The sequence below is a fragment of the Mandrillus leucophaeus genome, unplaced genomic scaffold, assembly GCF_000951045.1.
Source record: "Mandrillus leucophaeus isolate KB7577 unplaced genomic scaffold, Mleu.le_1.0 Scaffold283, whole genome shotgun sequence".
Lineage (NCBI taxonomy): Eukaryota > Metazoa > Chordata > Mammalia > Primates > Cercopithecidae > Mandrillus > Mandrillus leucophaeus.
The window spans coordinates 158,644-177,120 of NW_012102954.1; the positions used below are offsets into that span (position 1 = coordinate 158,644).

At 38.9% G+C, this 18,477-nt stretch overlaps 1 protein-coding gene across 10 annotated transcripts in view; it reads right to left on the minus strand.

Annotated features, from left to right (window-relative positions):
- The window catches only part of SEC31A (SEC31 homolog A (S. cerevisiae)), a 96,619-nt gene that overhangs the window by 42,275 nt on the left and 35,867 nt on the right, over positions 1-18,477 (minus strand). For 7 of the 10 annotated variants that reach the window (XM_011985415.1, XM_011985413.1, XM_011985419.1 and 4 more), the window contains 8 exons: positions 17,276-17,418; positions 15,707-15,806; positions 7,775-7,936; positions 7,426-7,578; positions 5,058-5,294; positions 4,032-4,106; positions 3,276-3,314; positions 2,366-2,443 (listed from right to left, as the gene is read on the minus strand). In XM_011985415.1, the coding sequence (XP_011840805.1) occupies positions 2,366-2,443; positions 3,276-3,314; positions 4,032-4,106; positions 5,058-5,294; positions 7,426-7,578; positions 7,775-7,936; positions 15,707-15,806; positions 17,276-17,418 (987 nt within the window). The remainder of the gene's footprint in view (positions 1-2,365; positions 2,444-3,275; positions 3,315-4,031; positions 4,107-5,057; positions 5,295-7,425; positions 7,579-7,774; positions 7,937-15,706; positions 15,807-17,275; positions 17,419-18,477) is intronic. The other 3 variants (XM_011985420.1, XM_011985418.1, XM_011985417.1) reach the window with 1 other exon arrangement.

The window sequence follows — 18,477 nt, forward strand, 5'->3', positions numbered from 1 at the left end:
ACAGTGGGCTAGTCTGGTAAAAATAAACACAGTTCTGTTATAATTTCTGAGACTACCTGCAAGACTGATTAAAAATAAACTCAATGCTTTCTTTAGAAAAAATATAATGGAAGCATTTTGCAGGCAAATAATTTTAAACGCTTTCTCTCCCATGCATAAAAATTCAAAATAAGACAAAAATATATCAGAGATTAGAAATAAATTTTCAAAGAAAAACACAGCTTTCTTACATGAGATGAAATATCTATCTTCCATGCTATATTATCTACACATCTGAATGTAAATATCTAGTATTCAAGGTCAGTGGCACTTTACAACTGGGTAATTTTAATGCAGAGTACAGCACTGCACCATCTGCAAATATACTTAATTATTAATGTTGACTATTACGGGAGAATATCTATAACACTAATTCCCTTTCCCCAACTAAAGAGAAGCATTTGGAATTTAAAAACTCCAAGAAATTAAGAATTTAAGTTATTCACATTAAGGAATAAATCAGACACACTGATCTAATTACATTCACTAACAAACTTGCATAAAAATACTTTTTTTTTTGAGACAGAGTCTCACTCTGTCACCCAGGGTGGAGTGCAGTGGTGCATTCTCAGCTCACTGCAAGCTCCACCTCCCTCCCGGGTTCACGACATTGTCCTGCCTCAGCCTCCCGAGTAGGGACCCGCCACCACGACTGGTTAATTTTTTGTATTTTCAGTAGAGATGGGGTTTCACCGTGTTAGCCAGGATGGTCTCAATCTCTTGACCTCGTGATCTGCCTGCCCTGGCCTCCCAAAGTGCTGGGATTACAGGCATGAGCCACCGCGCCAGGCCATTTTTCTTTTTTTTAAGTCACTATTTCTCCAATTCGCTTTCTAGAAATGATTTATCCTTATTTATGGACTTCTGAACTAGATATAAGGTCAAAAAATGCACAATTTATTAGGTAATGAGTGCCTTCAATGTGTAAGCTACAATGAAACAAAATAGCTCATCAAGACAAAGGGGAAGATTTTATCTCCTTAAACACATTTTTTCAAAGAACCAAAGTATACATTGATGACTACTATTTCATTAAATGCATATTTTCCTTACCTATTATTCATGAGTGCATTCCCAAATGACCCTCTATTTGATAATACATAGTCTAGCTGTACATAAATGAAAGTACATTTCTCTATGTATCTTACAGTTCTGTTTAAATATTCTCAAAATTAGTTCTTTTCTTTTTTAAATCAGACAAGGTCTTGCTCTGTCACTCAGGCTGGAATGCAATGGTGTGATCATAGCTCACTCCAACCATGAACTCTTGGGTTCAAGTGATCCTACCTCAGCCTCCCAAATAGGTAGGACTACAGGCATGTGCCATCCTGCTGGGTTAATTTTTTTTTGTTTTTTTAGAGATGGGGTCTCACTATGTTGTCCAGGCTAGTCTTGAATTCCTAGCCTCAAGTGATCCTCCCACCTTGGCCTCCCAAAGTGCTGGGATTACAGGCATGAGCAAACATCATGCCTGGCCTAGTTCAAATTTTTAGTAAGATTTTATCCACATTCTTTATTCTCTTGTTAATAAATTCTAGGAGATCCACTTCTAAGGAGAATGATTTTTTGCAATCATCTTGTAATAGACTAAATTTACTGAATTATTTTTATAACTTAGTAAAAAATTATACAAAACATTCCATAGTCAAGATATTGCAAAGAACAATGAAAAAGCCAAAGATGAGATGAGAAGAACTTGTTGATTAATTTTCCAAGATGATATAAAATTAGAAAGCAAGAAAAGTAAATTATATATTTGTTCATTAGTGGTTAAAAAAAAACACCCAGAAAATTAAAAGGAAAAATTAATGATGTAACTCTGTGTTCAAGGACTCTTCTTAATTATTTACAAAAATTATCAACTAAGGACACATTTATTGAAAATCATGACAGTAAGTTTAGTGAAATATCCTTTACTTCAACTCCATGTTCAGTACTAATTCAGAGGCCTATGCCACTGATAGTTGGCCCAAAATTATAGGCCAAGAAAAGACATTAAATTTACATGCAACACAATGAGGATTTCTAAATAAAATCTCTTTTCAGTTTGACATCCTGATAGTCATCTGACCAAATTATGTTAATCTCACATCAACTGTTAGTTTTAAACCATATAATCCAGAAACAACGTTGGAGAACAAGAGTCTGCAGATGATACTTTTATCAGTATAGGTAAATAGATTCCTATCCTAAACATCTCAAAGAAAACAATTTATTTCAACTTAATTTTGCCACAAGTAGTCAAGAAAATTTTTCTTATTTTAATGTGAGATACACAAATATCACAAATTTGTCCAGTATAATATGAAAAAAAAAAAATAAGTACCTCTCCCAAGAGCTGCTCTTCAGCAGCAGGGCTCTCCTCCCCATCACTCTGTGCTACTTGGTCAGAGTCTTTAAGAGCCTTTGGTACACAAAACAATTACAGGGGAAGGTGAAAAATGTAGCATTAAAAGGCTGTTAGTGAACCAGGAAGACAAAAGACCCAGCCAACAACATTCAGAGCTAGTTTAATCATAAGAAGCAACAGTGAGTAAATTTATTTGAGAATCACCATTAGAGGAAAAAGTAAAGAACTATTACTGCTAACACTTTCCCATTCTTTTTTTTTTTTTTTTTTGAGACAGTCTTACTCTATCACCCAGGCTGGAGGTCAGTGGCACGATCCCGGCTCACTGCAACCTCCGCCTCCCGGTTCAAGCAATTCTCCTCCCAAGTAGCTCAGCCTCCCAAGTAGCTGCAATTACAGGCATGTGCTACAACACCCGGCTAATTTTTGTATTTTTAGTAAAGACAAGATTTCACTATGTTGGTCAGGCTGGTCTTGAACTCCTGATCTCGTGATCTGCCCTCCTCGGCCTCCCAAAGTGCTGGGATTACAGGCGTGAGCCACCGCACCCAGCCCACTTTCCCATCAATTTTTTTTTCCCCGGCAAAAAAACAAACAAACAAAAAACAACAGCAAAAAAAACTTTATCTTAAGTATTTGAGTAGTCATTAATTCTGTTTTTCCTCCTTTACAAAATTCAAATATGTATGTCAAGAGAAAGGAATGCTCCACCAGCTAAGCTCATGCTATTTTAAAAATGAGAATTATTAACTTATTAAAATATCTAGAATAAGCATTTATTTTTATACTATGAACCATAAAACACAAATTTCTTAAATGATATTTCCTTCTTTGTTATGACCTAGCCAAAGTTTTAGAAGGTAGCTATTTTTAAAGGCCTTCTTACCACATCGGCTCCATCCACTTTGTTCAAGGCCAAAGCAATCTGAAATAAAAATAACAGCTCACCTACTACATGGAATTCTATTTCAGAGCATCCAGCAAATGTTCCCCTCTTGCTTCTCATTGGCGAAATCCACAAAAGTTCTTATAGGAATAGTATGTTTAAAAAAACAATAAAAGCTATAACTGGTTCTCCATGGTTCTAGCTTCTTTCACACGGAAGTGATTAGAAATAATCTGACAATCATTCTATTTCCTCAGTTTCTGCCATCAGGCATGCAAGTATAACTTTCATATATTAATCTCTTACAAGCCTAAAAAAGTTACAGCCTCAAGAAGTTTAGATTACTAATAAAGTTAAATATAAAACTCCAAAGGAGTGAGCAAAGACACAGCCACTAAGGAGTGGGGTTGTGATGTGATCTTAGTTCTGCTGGACATCAAAAGAGCACTAAACTTCAATATGCACTTATAGTGCACGGTATACCTCTACCACACATGCAACAACCTGCAATGTTACAGAAAACTCTAGTCATTTCCAAAGAAGGATGAAAGGCTAATACAAGTATGTATTCAAAACTCTGGCAACCACTGCGGGTAATAACGGAGGATAAAAAAAGAAAAAAGAAAAAGTGCTGGCAACCAAACACAAATTAGTATTAAATGTTTATTGAGTGATTTAAGATAATCTGTGTCGAACTTTATTTTTTTAAAGTGTGATTCATAAACAGCATGCCATCTAACTTGCCCGAAAGTTTACCTTCTTTCCTAGATCTTCTTTCCTGTATCCTAGAAGTTCAAGGTATTTTCCACGAGAATCATCCTCAAAGTTCACCTTTTAAAAAAAAGACATATTCTTAAAAGAAAGACCTACATTTAAAGGCCAACTTTTTATAAGAATGAATCAAATTCCAAAGAGAATTATTAAAATTATCTGAAGTCTTCATTCTAAAGATTCATTGTTAGAACGAATCTAAAGAATAGTGGGTTTTTTGGTTTTTTATTTGGAGACCCAGCCTCAGGAGGTCCTGAGAACATGTGCCCAGAATCATTTTTTTAAAATAAGTTATTTTTTAATAGTAAATATACCAGTAATTAATTACCCTGGTTGAATAAAGTTTACTTTTGAACAGTAAGTTTTTTAAATACAAACTTATGTTCAAAGGTTAAATTGATACAAAACTCAAACTATGTGGAATATTCTATGTCCTAAAATTCTTTCCCAAAATTATTACAAAATATAAATTCTTTAATTTTAGACTTTAACCTACCGTATTCAAGACTGCTTTACTTGAAAAATCAGTACTGTATAAAGAAATAGACATTCCAGTGCAGGCAAAATGACCAACAAGGAAATTCTATTTGTTACTCTATTCTAACTCCTCTTAAAGTAAAAGGAAAAATGCCTCCAACCTCTCTCCTCTATTCCTCTTCCTTTTTCCATTTTCCTTAACTAGATCTAATATAGATATTAAATATTCTATGTTTTCATTATAGTAAACTCTATGTACTAATCTTCAAAATAGGTATGCTGACTATGTCTCTCTCCTCTAAACAGATCTATTTTTGTTTTCTTATTAAAAATGTATTTCGTATTACACTTTTCAGAGTGGAGAAGGAAAAACTCTGGACACAGGTTGTATGCTCTTTATAAGGCTTCTTAATTTCATGATGAATTGCTGAAATTCACTTTTTCAATTCTTTAAAAGGAAGACCGATTTAGAATATAATGGAACAGTTAAATTTGCAGATAATGAAATAATACAGCCTTAAATAACAACTTTACCTTCAAAAAGGACCACACATTTTTCTCAAATTCAGTCTGAGAAGCATCAATTTTTTTTTGGCAATAATTGATAAATCCTTGTGACTGCACAGCCTGCTGAAGTTGGTCTGACCGGCTGAGGAACTCCTTTTCTGTTACAACCTGACTAATGAACACATGGTGCTGCTGCTGCTGCTGCTCAGCTCCCTGATGAGAAGGCATTCTAACATTCTCAAATGTAACCAGTTTGCCTCCAAACTATAAAAGAGAGAATGAACAAACTCAGTGTTAACCCGAGGATATGGCCAAAACCAGTGCTTATAAAGTGGCCTAAACAGATAATCTGGATGAAATTAGTTGATACCACCTCTCATGCGCCACAGTCTGACATCACTTCAATTTCTGTTCTAGATGAAATGTACTTTTTTTTTTTTTTGAGACAGAGTTTCACTCTTAGTCACCCAGGCTGGAGTGCAAAGGCGGGATGTTGGCTCACTACAACCTCTGCCTCCTGGGTTCAAGTGATTCTCCTGCCTCAGCCTCCTGAGTAGCTGGGATTACAGGTGCCGGCCACACGCCTGGCTAATTTTTGTATTTTTAGTAGACAGGGTTTCACTATGTAGGCCAGGCTGGTCTTGAATTCCAAACCTCAAGTGATCCACCCAGATACAGAAGACCAGATAGGATGATGAGAAGATTAAGCAGATCCAAAGAACAGACTTATGAGTGACATAAAACATATTCGAAGGTCTATTTTAGGAAGATTAATCTTGGAATATGTAGTAAAGATTAGAGAGGAAAAAGACAAGCAACAAATATGCAATCAAGCTATTAGAAGTCTGGTGTGAAAGAATTAGGCAAAGTGTCAGCAATGTAAAAGGAAGAAAGAAACAATCAAACAAAAAGTGCTAGAGAGGATGTGGAGAAACTAGAACCCTTGTGCACTATTAGTGAGAATGTAAAATGGTAAAGCTGCTATAAAACGGTATAGAGGTTCTTCAAAAACTTAAAAATAGAACCATCGTATGATCCAGCAATCCCACTTCTGGGTATATGTTTCAAAAAACTGAAAACAGGATCCCAAAACGATAATTACAAACCCATGTTCACCACAGCATTTATTCACAATAGCCAAAAGATGGAAGCAACCAAAATGACCATCAAATGAAAGGATAAAAAAAATGTGGTATATATATACAATGCAATATTATTTGGCCTGTAAAAAGAAGTAAATTCTGTCATGCTACAACACAAATAAACCTTGAGGACATTAAGCTAAGTAAAATAAGCCAGCCACAAAAAGACAAGTACTGCATGATTCCATTTATATGAGTAATTTAAAGTAATAAAACTCCTAGCAACAAAGTAGAATGTGGTTACCAGGGATTCAAGGGAAAGAGGAAATGGGGAGCTGCTGTTCAAGGGCACAGAGTTTCAGTTTTGCAAGATGAAAAAGTTCTAGAGATCTGTTGCACAACAACATGTATATAGTTAACACTACTGTAGTATATGTTTAAAAATGGTTGTAGTGTATATTTAAAATGTTAAGATAGTAAATTTTATATTACGTATTTTTTACAATAAAAAAAGCTGACAATTAAAAAAGAAAGCTAAAAGGATGAAGAGGAGGGAGGACACTCCCTGTGAAAAGAAAAGAGAAGAAAAGAGAAAAGAAAAGAAAAAAAGAAGGGAGGGAGGGAGCGAGGGAAAGAGCTAGAGAGACAGAGAGAGAGAGAGAGAAGGAAGACACATTTTTAAAAAAAGGGAGGAGGGCCTGGTACAGTGACTCATGCCTGTAATCCCAGCACTTTGGGAGGCCGAGGCAGGTGGATCACCTGAGGTCAGGAGTTCGAGACCAGCCCCAGTCAACGTGGTAAAACCGCATCTCTACTAAAAATACAAAAATTAGCCAGGTGTGGTGGCGTGCACCTGTAATTCCAGCTACTCAGGAGGCTGAGGCAGGAGAACTGCTTGAACCCAGGAGGCGGAGGTTGCAGTGAGCCGAGATTGCACCAGTGCACTCCACCCTGGGCAACAGAGCAAGACTCTGTCTAAAATAAAAAAAAAAAACTTAAAAAAAAAAAAGTGGGGGGAGGAACATAGAGGTTTGGCTACACAACAACAATGTAAATGTACTTAATGCCATTGAACCATTTGAAAATGGATAAAATGATAAATTTTATGTATATTTTACCATGTTTTTAAAAAAGAGAAAAAAAAGAGTAGGTTCCAGTTTTTCAGAGAAATCATTTTGAATGATGAAATACCCACAAATACATCTCAAATCCCAACTTAAACCCCGACTTCTTCCATCGGAGTGATCCTGTAATAACACTTTGGTATAAAAAGTCCTTTGTGACTATGGACCATAAAAACAAAATCCACCTACTGAAAAAGAAGCACCAACAGGCCTTCGAATCCACTTGGGCGGCTTCTTCAGAGGCAGCACTATACTATGCTGAGCAGTCTGCTGTGGAATTTGTAATGGAGGAAGGGGCTGTCCTGTGCCAAAGGGATCAAGATTCCCAAAAGATGATGAAAGCTAAAAAAGATTAATAACATGAGAATCTGACCATACACAAACTATCTTTCATTTTTTTCCAGTCATATCCAAAAAAATTTTTGATCACAATTGTCCAATTAACCAGCACTGTTAATCAGTGAAGTCATTTCAAAATATTACACAACATGTACTTTTTTCAGGCATTATAATAGAAAACTTTAACACTTCCTATTACCTTGTCAACTTGTTTCTGTCTTAAACCGTCTGTGCTTCCTCCCATGATAGAATAAACACTGATACGCCCATCAAACGAAGCAGCTGATAAGACAGCAGGATTTCGGGGACACCACTGAATATCGAAGCACCACTGTGTGTTGGTGGGAAGTTCATATAACACCTAGGCCAACAAAAAACAAACAACAACACTCAGAAAATGGTATGGTGTGGGGAAAAGAAAGAGAGATCAGACTGTTACTGTGTCTATATAGAAAGAAGTAGACATGAGACTCCATTTTGTTCTGTATTTGAGATGCTGTTAATCTGTGACCCTACTCCCAACCTTGTCCTTGCAAGAGACATGTGCTGTAGTGACTCAATAAATACTGAGGGAACTCAGAGACCGGTGCCGGCGTGGGTCCTCTGTATGCTGAGTGCCGGTCCCCTGGGCCCACTTTTTCTTTCTCTATACTTTGTCACTTTGTCTCATTTCTTTTCTCAAGTCTCTCATTCCACCTAACAAGAAATGCCCACAGGTGTGGAGGGGCAGGCCACCCCTTCATCTGGTGCCCAACGTGGGTGCTTTTCTCTAAGGTGAAGGTACGCTCGAGCGTGGTCATTGAGGACAAGTCGACGAGAGACTCCCGAGTATGTCTACAGTCAGCCTTGCGGTAAGCTTGTGCGCTCGGAAGAACCTAGGGTAACAATGGGGCAAATTAAAGTAAATATGCCTCTTATCGCAGCTTTATTAAAATTCTCTTAAAAAGAGGGGGAATTAAAGTCTCTACCAAAAATCTAATTACGCTATTCCAAACAATAGAACAGTTTTGCCCATGGTTTCCGGAACAGGGAACTTTAGATCTAAAAGACTGGGAAAAAATTGGCAAAGAATTAAAACAAGCAAGCAGGGAAGGTAAAATCATCCCACTCACAGTATGGAATGACTGGGTCATTATTAAAGTAGCTTTAGAACCGTTTCAAACAGAAGAAGATAGCGTTTCAGTTTCTTATGTCCCTGAAAGCTGTGCAGTAGATTGTCAAAGAGGCAGGGATAGAATCCCGGAAAGGAACAGAAAGTTCACATTGTAAATGTGTAGCAGAGCCGGTAATGGCTCAGTCAATGCAAAATGTTGACGATAATCAATTACAGGAGGTGATATATCCTGAAATGTTAAAGTTAGAAGAAAAAGGTCCAGAATTAGCAGAGCCATCAGAGTCTAAACCACAATGGCCAACTCCTCTTACAGCAGCTTAGATGCCTGTAACTTTACAACCTCAAATGCAAGTTAAACAAGTACAAACACCAAAAGAAGATCAAATAGAAAAAGATAGAGTCTCTGTCATGGCAATGCCAATCCAAATACAGTGTCCACAGTATCAGCTGATAGAAAGTAAGACCCAGCCACCAGTAGCCTATCAATACTGGCCACCAGCCGAACTTCAGTATCGGCTGCCCCCAGAAAATCCGTAGGGACAGCCAGGAATGCTTCCAGCGCCACAGGGCAGGGCGCTATAGCCTCAGCCGCCCACCATGAGACTTAATCCTACAGCACCGCCTAGTGGACAGGGTAGTGCATTACATAAAATTATTGATGAGGCAAGAAAACAAGGAGCTATTGAAGCGTGGCAATTCCCAGTAATATTAGAATCAAGACCACCTGGAGAAGGGGCTCAAGAGGGAGAGCTTCTCGTAGCTGAAGCCAGATATGAGTCCTTTTCTATAAAAATGCTAAAAGAAATGAAAGAGGGAGTAAAACAGTATGGACCCAACTCTCCTTACGTGAGAACATTATTAGATTCCATTGCTCATGGACACAGACTCATTCCTTATGATTGGGAGATTCTGGCAAAATCATCACTCTCACCCTCTCATTTTTTACAATTTGGTGGATTGATGGGGCACAAGAACAGGTCCAAAGACATAGGACTGCCAATCTTCCAATTAACATAGACGTAGATCAACTATTAGGAACAGGTCAAAATTGGAGCACTGCTAGTCAACAAGTAATAATGCAAAATGAGGCTACTGAGCAAATTAGGGCTATCTGCCTTAGGGCCTGGGAGAAAATCCAAGACCCAGAAACCGCCTGCCCCTTCTTCAATACAATAAGACAAGGCTCTAAAGAGCCTTACCCTGATTTTGTAGCAAGGCTTCAAGATGCTGCTCAAAACTCAGTATCAATCGGCTTAAAGGGCAGAGTTGGTTGCAGTCATTAAGTGTTACAAGATTTTAATTGACCTGTTAATATTGTATCAGATTCTGCATATGTAGTACAGGCTACAAGGGATGCTGAGACAGCTCTAATTAAATACAGCATGGATGATCAGTTAAACCAGCTGTTCAATCTATTACAACAAACTGTAAGAAAAAGGAATTTCCTATTTTATATTACTCATATTCGAGCATACACTAATTTACCAGGACCTTTAACTAAAGCAAATGAACAAGTTGACTTACTGGTATCCTCTGCATTCATAAAAGCACAAGAACTTCATGCTTTGACTCATGTAAATGCAGCAGGGTTAAAAAACAAATTTGATATCACACGGAAACAGGCAAAAGATATTGTACAACAACCCAGTGTAAAGTACTATACCTGCCCACTCAAGAGGCAGGAGTTAATCCCAGAGGTCTGTGTCCTAACGCATTATGGCAAATGGATGTTACACATGTACCTTCATTTGGAAAATTATCATATGTTCATGTAACAGTTGATACTTACTCACATTTCATATGGGCAACCTGCCAGACAGGAGAAAGTACTTCCCATGTTAAAAAAACATTCATTATCTTGTTTTGCTGTAATGGGAGTTCCAAAAAAAATTAAAACTGACAATGGACCAGGATATTGTAGTAAAGCTTTCCAAAAATTCTTAAATCAGTGGAAAATTACACACACAACAGGAATTCCTTCTAATTCCCAAGGACAGGCCATAGTTGAAAGAACTAATAGAACACTCAAAACTCAGTTAATTAAACAAAAAGAAGGGGGAGACAGTAAGGAGTGTACCACTCCTCAGAGGCAACTTAATCTAGCACTCTATGCTTTAAATTTTTTAAACATTTATAGAAATCAGACTATTACTTCTGCTGAACAACATCTCACAGGCAAAAAGAACAGCCCACATGAAGGAAAACTGATTTGGTGGAAAGACAACAAAAATAAGACATGGGAAATAGGGAAGGTGATAACCTGGGGAAGAGGTTTTGCTTGTGTTTCACCAGGAGAAAACCAGCTTCCTGTTTGGATACCCACTAAACATTTGAAGTTCTACAATGAACCCATCGGAGATGGAAAGAAAAGCACCTCCACAGAGACAGAAACACCGCAATCGAGCACCATTCACTCGCAAGATGAACAAGGTGGTGATATCAGAAGAAAAGATGTGCAGGAAGTCAGGGACCCTGAACGAAGGGACCAGCTGAAGCCACGGCAGAAAAACATAAAATGTGAAGATTTCAAGGACACTTATTAGTTCCCCAAATTAATGCTTTTATAATTTCCTATGTCTGTCTTTAATCTCTTAATCCCATCATCTTCTTTGTAAGCTGAGGAGGATGTATGTCACCTCAGGACCCTGTGATGATTGTGTTAACTGCACAAATCGTTCGTAGAGCATGTGTGTTTGAACAATATGAAATCTGGGCATCTTGAAAAAAGAACAGGATAACAGCGATGTTCAGAGAACAAGGGAGGTAACCTTGAACTGGCCGCCGGTGAGCCGGATGGAACAGAGCCATATTTCTCCTCTTTTTAAAAGCAAATAGGAGAAATATCGCTGAATTCTTTTTTTCAGCAAGGAATATCCCTGAGAAAGAGAATGCGCTCTGAGGGTAGGCCTATAAACGACCCCCTCAAGGCATGCTGTCTTTTAAGGTCAAAGCCGAAGGGATGAAATAAGCCCTAGTCTCCTATAGCGCTCCCAGGCTTATTAGGATGAGAAAATTCCCGCCTAATAAAGTTTGGTCAGACAGGTTGTCTGCTCTCAAACCCTGTTTCCTGGTAAGATGTTATCAATGACAATGCAATTTTAATTTTAATTTTAACGCCATCCTGTGGTCAGTGATCTCATCCTGCCTCCACTTGCTTTGTGATATTTTATTACTTTGTGAAGTATGTGATCTCTTGTGTTGGTAACAGAAACTGAGGCAACTGCAGGAGGTGCTGATTGCCTTGCAAATCTTAACCCTGTCACTTCGGTTAAAACCATCTGAAGTATGACTATTGTAAATTTCATATGAATCCTTGTGTGCCTGTTCTGTCTGCTGTTAGTCTGCCGGTATACCCAACAGTTCCAAAGAGACAGCGACCATCGAGAACGAGCCATGATGACAATGGTGGTTTTGTTGAAAAGAAAAAGGGGAAATGTGGGGAAAAGAAAGAGATCAGACTGTTACTGTGTCTATATAGAAAGAAGTAGACATAAGAGACTCCATTTTGTTCTGTATTTGAGATGCTGTTAATCTGTGACCCTACCCCCAACCTTGTCCTTGCAAGAGACACGTGCTGTGGTGACTTAAGGTTTACCAGATTTTGGGCTATGCAGGGTGTGCTTTGTTAAACAAGTGCCTGAAGGCAGTATGCTTGTGAAAAGTCATCACCATTCTCTTAATCTCAAGTACCCAGGGACACGCACACTGCCAAATGTCGCAGGGACCTCTGCCTAGGAAAGCTAGGTATTGTTCAAGGTTTCTCCCCAGGTGATAGTCTGAAATATGGCCTAGTGGGAAGGGAAAGACCTGATCGTCCCCCAGACTGACACCCGTGAAGGGTCTGTGCTGAGGACTAGTATAAGAGGAAAGAACGCCTCTTGGCAGTTGAGACAGAGAAAAGCATCTATCTCCTGCCCGTCCCTCGGCAATGGAACATCTCAGTGTAAAACCCGATTGTATGTTCTGTTTACTGAGAAAGGAGAAAACCGCCTTAGGGCTGAAAGTGGGCCATGCTAGCGGCAATGCTGCTCTTTATGCACTAAAAAAGTTTATGGAGATGTTTGCATATGCATATCAAGGCACAGCACTTTTCCTTAAACTTATTCATGTCACAGAGATCTTTATTCATATGTCTTACTGCTGACCTTCTCTCTACCACGATCCTATTATCCTGTCACTTCCCTTTTTCTAAGATGGTAAAGATAATGATCAATAAATACTGAGGGAACTCAGAGACCGCGGCCTGCATGGGTCCTCTGTATGCTGAGCGCCGGTCCCCTGGGCCCACTTTTTCTTTCTCTATACTTTGTCTCTGTGTCTCATTTCTTTTCTCAAGTCTCTCGTTCCACCTAATGGGAAACGCCCACAGGTGTGGAGGGGCAGGCCACCCCTTCAGTATGGTCACTTTGTAACCAAAACACCTGAATGAACGTGGTCAACAAGTATAGCTAAACTGAACAATTTTTTGTAGAAAGTATCTGTAGCCAGGAAAAAGAATACTAAGATTTTTTAAAGTACAAGAATGATTCATTATGATGACCTATTCTGATTAACAGGAATGTGACTTAAAATTTCAATCGGATTTGAATAAACACATTTTAAAAACTGAGGTTCTTGTGTTCAAAATAGTGGATGCATTTGAAAAACCAGCACACTCTATTAGAGTCACCTTTTTTATTTTTTGCAACAGGGTCTCGCTCTGTTGCCCAGGCTGGAGGGCAGTGGCAGCGACCTCAGCTCACTGCAACCTCCACCTCCTGGGCTCAAGCAATTCTCCTGCCTCAGCCTCCCAAGTAGCTGGGATTACAGGCACCTGCCATCATGCCCGGCCAACTTTTGTATTTTTAACAGACACGGGGTTTCACCACGTTGGCCAGGCTTGTCTTGAACTGCTGACCTCAAGTGATCCGCCCGCCTTGGTCTCCCAAAGTGCTGGGATTACAGGCACGAGCCACCGCACCCGACCTAGAGCCAACTTTTTAAACTCTAAAAGATTAGTGATGTCCTGTCCAATTGTTTTTGTCTGGTAAGACCCAAACAACAACCATATTTAGGTTACTTGAGGATCAAATTTTAAAATCAATCTTGAGAAGGAAGAATTCACTAAGAAATTTGACTTTTAATCACGAGAGAAAACATGTACTGTACACACCCTTCCTATCACTGCAGAATCCTAACAGAATTCGGCATTATCAGCTTCCTTTAGAAAGAAAATGACAGAGAAAGAACTATAGAAAATGACCTATATGAGGCCGGGCGTAGTGGTTCACGCCTATAATCCTAGCACTTTGGGAGGCTGAGGTGGGCAGACCGCTTGAGCCCAGGAGTTCAAGACCAGCATGGGGAACATGGCGAAACCCCATCTCTACAAAAACATACACAAAATTGGCCAGGCATGGTGGTGCATGCCTGTAGTCCCTGCCATCTGGGAGGCTGTGGGAGGACTGACTGAGCCTGGGAGGTCAAGGTTTCAGTGAGCTGTCATGGTGCCACTGCATTGGGAAACAGAGCAAGACTCTGACAAAAAAATAGTAATAGTAATAAAAAAAAAAATAAATAGAAAATGGCTTATACGAAAGCTTTACAATGTAATGCCTGTTGTGAACTCAAAGTTAGCAAGGTGGTTAACTGCTATTCATAGAAGCAACACCTTAGGACTTTACGATAAGTCAAATGAACTTAACTCTGGTTTCATGTGACTTTTTTTTTTCCTTTTTCTTTTTTTAATTTTTGAGACAGGGTCTCACACTGATGACTAGGCTGGAGTGCAGTGGCGCAATCACAGCTCACTGGAGTCTTGACCTCCTGGGCTCAAGCGATCCTCCCACCTCAGCCTCCCGAGTGGCTGGGACTACAGAACACGCCACCACAGCCAGCTAATTTTTGTATTTGTTATGGAGATGGGGTTTCGCCAGCCAGCCTTGGCCTCCCAAAGTGCTGAGATTACAGGTGTGAGCCACCACACCTGGCCCATGTGACATTTAAAATGTTTAATTTTATTAAAAAATAGAATTAATTGAAAAGGCATTTAGCCTGCTCGTGTCTTTGGTATTTATTTTGTTTGGTAAGATATGCGGTTTGATAAAACTTAGATCATTTATCTATTCCTTATTTGTATTTGAACAAAATCCAATTTTTTAGTTGTAGCATGTACTAAAAGTTTCTTCCTTCAAAGTCCAAGCACACACAACTAATCATAGGCAAAAATTCATCTAATTAAATTATATAACAGAGAAAATGATGACAGAATAGTAAGTTCCATGAATTTTGAATTTACTTGGCAAGGCACAGTGTAAAATTAAGATTTTTGTTATTCATCCTACAAATGATATGCAGCAAAATTTATTAATTTTTTTCTCGTCTCCCCTAATGTTAATGATTCTATATTTTATATTGTTACATCCACGACTCTTAAACCAGAAACCAAATAACTAAAGGGCTTGTTTTAATTTTAACAATATAGATGAAAACTTATCAAAGACACTATTTTTATTAGCATTCTATCAAACTACATAAGCACTAGCAATAATCTACCTTCACATAAAAAAGGTAAAAATATAAAAGCTATAATTTATATTCTTGCTTTATCATTCAGAAGAGAGATTAGAAAACTGTATCTACCAATTTCCAGAAGTGAAACATGATCCTCAGGAATGGTAAAGCAGACAAAAGATGTAAACCTTGAACAACCCTACATCAAAGATACTGATTCCCATAAACCACATGTGAAATAAATCAAAGTATTTCTGAGTCTAGGTAATAAATACATTATTGGAAATGAGGAGGGGATGATTACTAGTTTGAAATATACTATTTCAATTACTGATTTTTCTGGTTAAAAAGCTGAGCTTAGATTATGTTCCTGATAAAATTGCAGCCAAATAAACACTGCACACACACCTCCACATACTTTTCACATAGTAATCCACTAAAGAATCCACATAGAAAATTTCTTATGTAGCCAGAAGTAATATACTACAAGGGCTACAAGGTTGAGAAACATTTCCTTCCCCTTACCTCTCCTGTGTTTGGATTGGAGCAGAGAATCTTAGCATCTTTTCCACAGCTCAGTAACAATTCAGGATCTGCCATGCTCCAAGCAATTGCCAAAATCCCCCTATAAAAAACATAAAGGAGCAAGGAAACTTTTAATCTTAAGAAAACCAAATCTCAATTATTTCTGCCTAGGCTTTGGAGATTCACACATTGTTAACAGAAATACAATTAAATGCAAGAGTTTCAACGCCGGGCGCGTTGGCTCACACCTGTAATCCCAGCTACTCAGGAGACTGAGGTAGGAGAATCACTTGAACCTGGGAGGTGGAGGTTGCAGTGAGCTGAGATCGTGCCACTGCACTTCAGCCTGGGCAACAGAGTGAGTGAGACTCCATCTCAAAAATAAGATAAAATAAAAAAAAGAAAAACAAACCAAAAAAGAAAGAAAAATAAAATAAATGCAATATTTTCAGAGGCAACTTAGTAACGTATATGCTATCTGATCATTACAAAGTCATAGATGTTCAATATAGTGCAGTGTATGATAGCAAAAAAGTGAAAATAAATGCCCAACAGACTATTTCACAATAAATTACAGACCACCTTCCAATGAGAAAATATGTAGATAAAAATTATTCTGTACACTTTGGGAGGCCAAGGCAGGAGGATTGTTTGGGGCCAGGAGTTCAAGACCAACCTGGGCAATATAATGACACTCTGTCTCTACCAAAAAATTTAAAAATTAGCCAGTTATGGTGGCATGTGCCTGTAGTTCCAGGCATACTCGTGAAGCTGAGGCAGGAGGATTACTTGAGCCCAGAGGCTCACAGCTACAGTGAGCTATGGTGGCTCTATCCTGGGCAAATCAGCAAGATCCCATCTAAAAAATACACTTATCATTTTGTGGAAATCAACTTCTTACCATTATACAGTATTCATGATTAACGAAAAAAGTTATCTAACTATATGCACAAATTATCCCAATTGTATAAAAATTATATTGGGATTATACATGCATACACACACACACACGTACGTAACTTAGATAGGTACAGTGAAATGTTTTACCTATGGAAGGGCGTGAAATCTAACTGCAGTAAGTCCTTACTTAATTCAGAAACTGTGACTTTACGCAAAACAATGGATAACAAAACCAATTTTAGCATTGACTGATAACTGATATAAACATTAAGACCTATGGTAGCCAGGCACGGTGGCTCATTCCTGTAATCCCACCACTTTGGGAGGCAAAGGTGGGCGGATCACTTGAGGTCAGAAGTTCGAGACCAGCCTGGCCAACATGGTGAAACCCCATCTCTACTAAAACTATAAAAATTAGCTGAGCATAGTGGTGCATGCATGTAATCCCAGCTACTCAGGAGGCTCAGGCAGGAGAATCGTTTGAATTTGGGAGGCAGAGGTTGCAGTGAACCAAGATCTTGCCACTGCACTCCAGCCTTAGTGACAGAGCAAAACTCCGTCTAAAAAAAAAAAGTTCCTATGTCCTATGGTATATTTCTGGTCACAAAAACATCACCAACGTGTTCAGAAAATAAACAAATCAAGTTCTTTGGAACAGCAGCATGATACCTGGCATGGTTTTCCAGGACACGAAGTGGAGAGGAAGCAAATCGAAGATCCCACATCTGGATCACTGGTAACCGGTCATCCTCGGAGGCAAGGACCATCTGAGTAGCAATATCAGGATGCCATGCCAACCCAGAACAATGCATCTGCAGATTGTTAAGGTTCACATTTTATGAATCATATTACTTTATGAAAAACCAAACTAAAACGAGAAACATGCCTTTATTGAAACAAATAGTAAAAAAACACCAGCTTTGGCTTATGTTATTTATGATTTATTTATTGTCAGCCAGGCTGGAGTGCAGTAGCGCCATCTCAGCTCACTGCAAACTCTACCTCACCCAGGTTCAAGTGATCCTCCTGCCTCAGTCTCCCGAGTAGCTGGGATTACAGGTGCAAGTCACCATGCCAGCAAATTTTTGTATTTTTAGTGGTTATGAGGTTTTACCATGTTGGTCAGGCTGGTCTCGAACTCCTGACCTCAAATGATCCACCCACCTCGGCCTCCCAAAGTGCTGGGATTACAGGCATGAGCCACCGCGCCTGGCCTTGTTTATTTTAAAAAACAAAACAAAACAAAATGTAAAACTACCAAATTTTATTGAAGAGTCTTAAACAGTAGTCTTAAAAGTAAGATATCTGAATATTTTCTCAATTCATGCAGCTATTTGATACACACAAAACCATTCTGAGTCAGAATAACTGTATACCAAAAATGAGTTTTACTATCAAAACTATAAGTATAAAGAAAATATTTCATTTTATTTATTTTTTTGAGATGGAGTCTCGCTCTGTCACTCAGGCTGGAGTGCAGTGTGGCACGATCTCAGTTCACTGCCACCTCCACCTCCAACATTCAAGTGATTCTCCCGCTTCAGCTTCCCCAGTAGCTGGAGTATAGGCACACACCACCATGCCTGGCTAATTTTTTGTATTTTAGTAGAGAAAGGGTTTCACCCTGTTGCCCAGGCTGGTCTTGAACTCCTGAGCTCAGGCAATTCACCCACCTCGGCCTCCCAAAGTGCTAGGATTGAGCCACTGTGCCCCGCCAGTAGAGAAAACATTTTATACACATTTAAAATACTTTCAGGCCGGGCGCGGTGGCTCACGCCTGTAATCCCAGCACTTTGGGAGGCTGAGACGGGCGGATCACGAGGTCAGGAGCTCGAGACCATCCTGGCTAACACGGTGAAACCCCGTCTCTA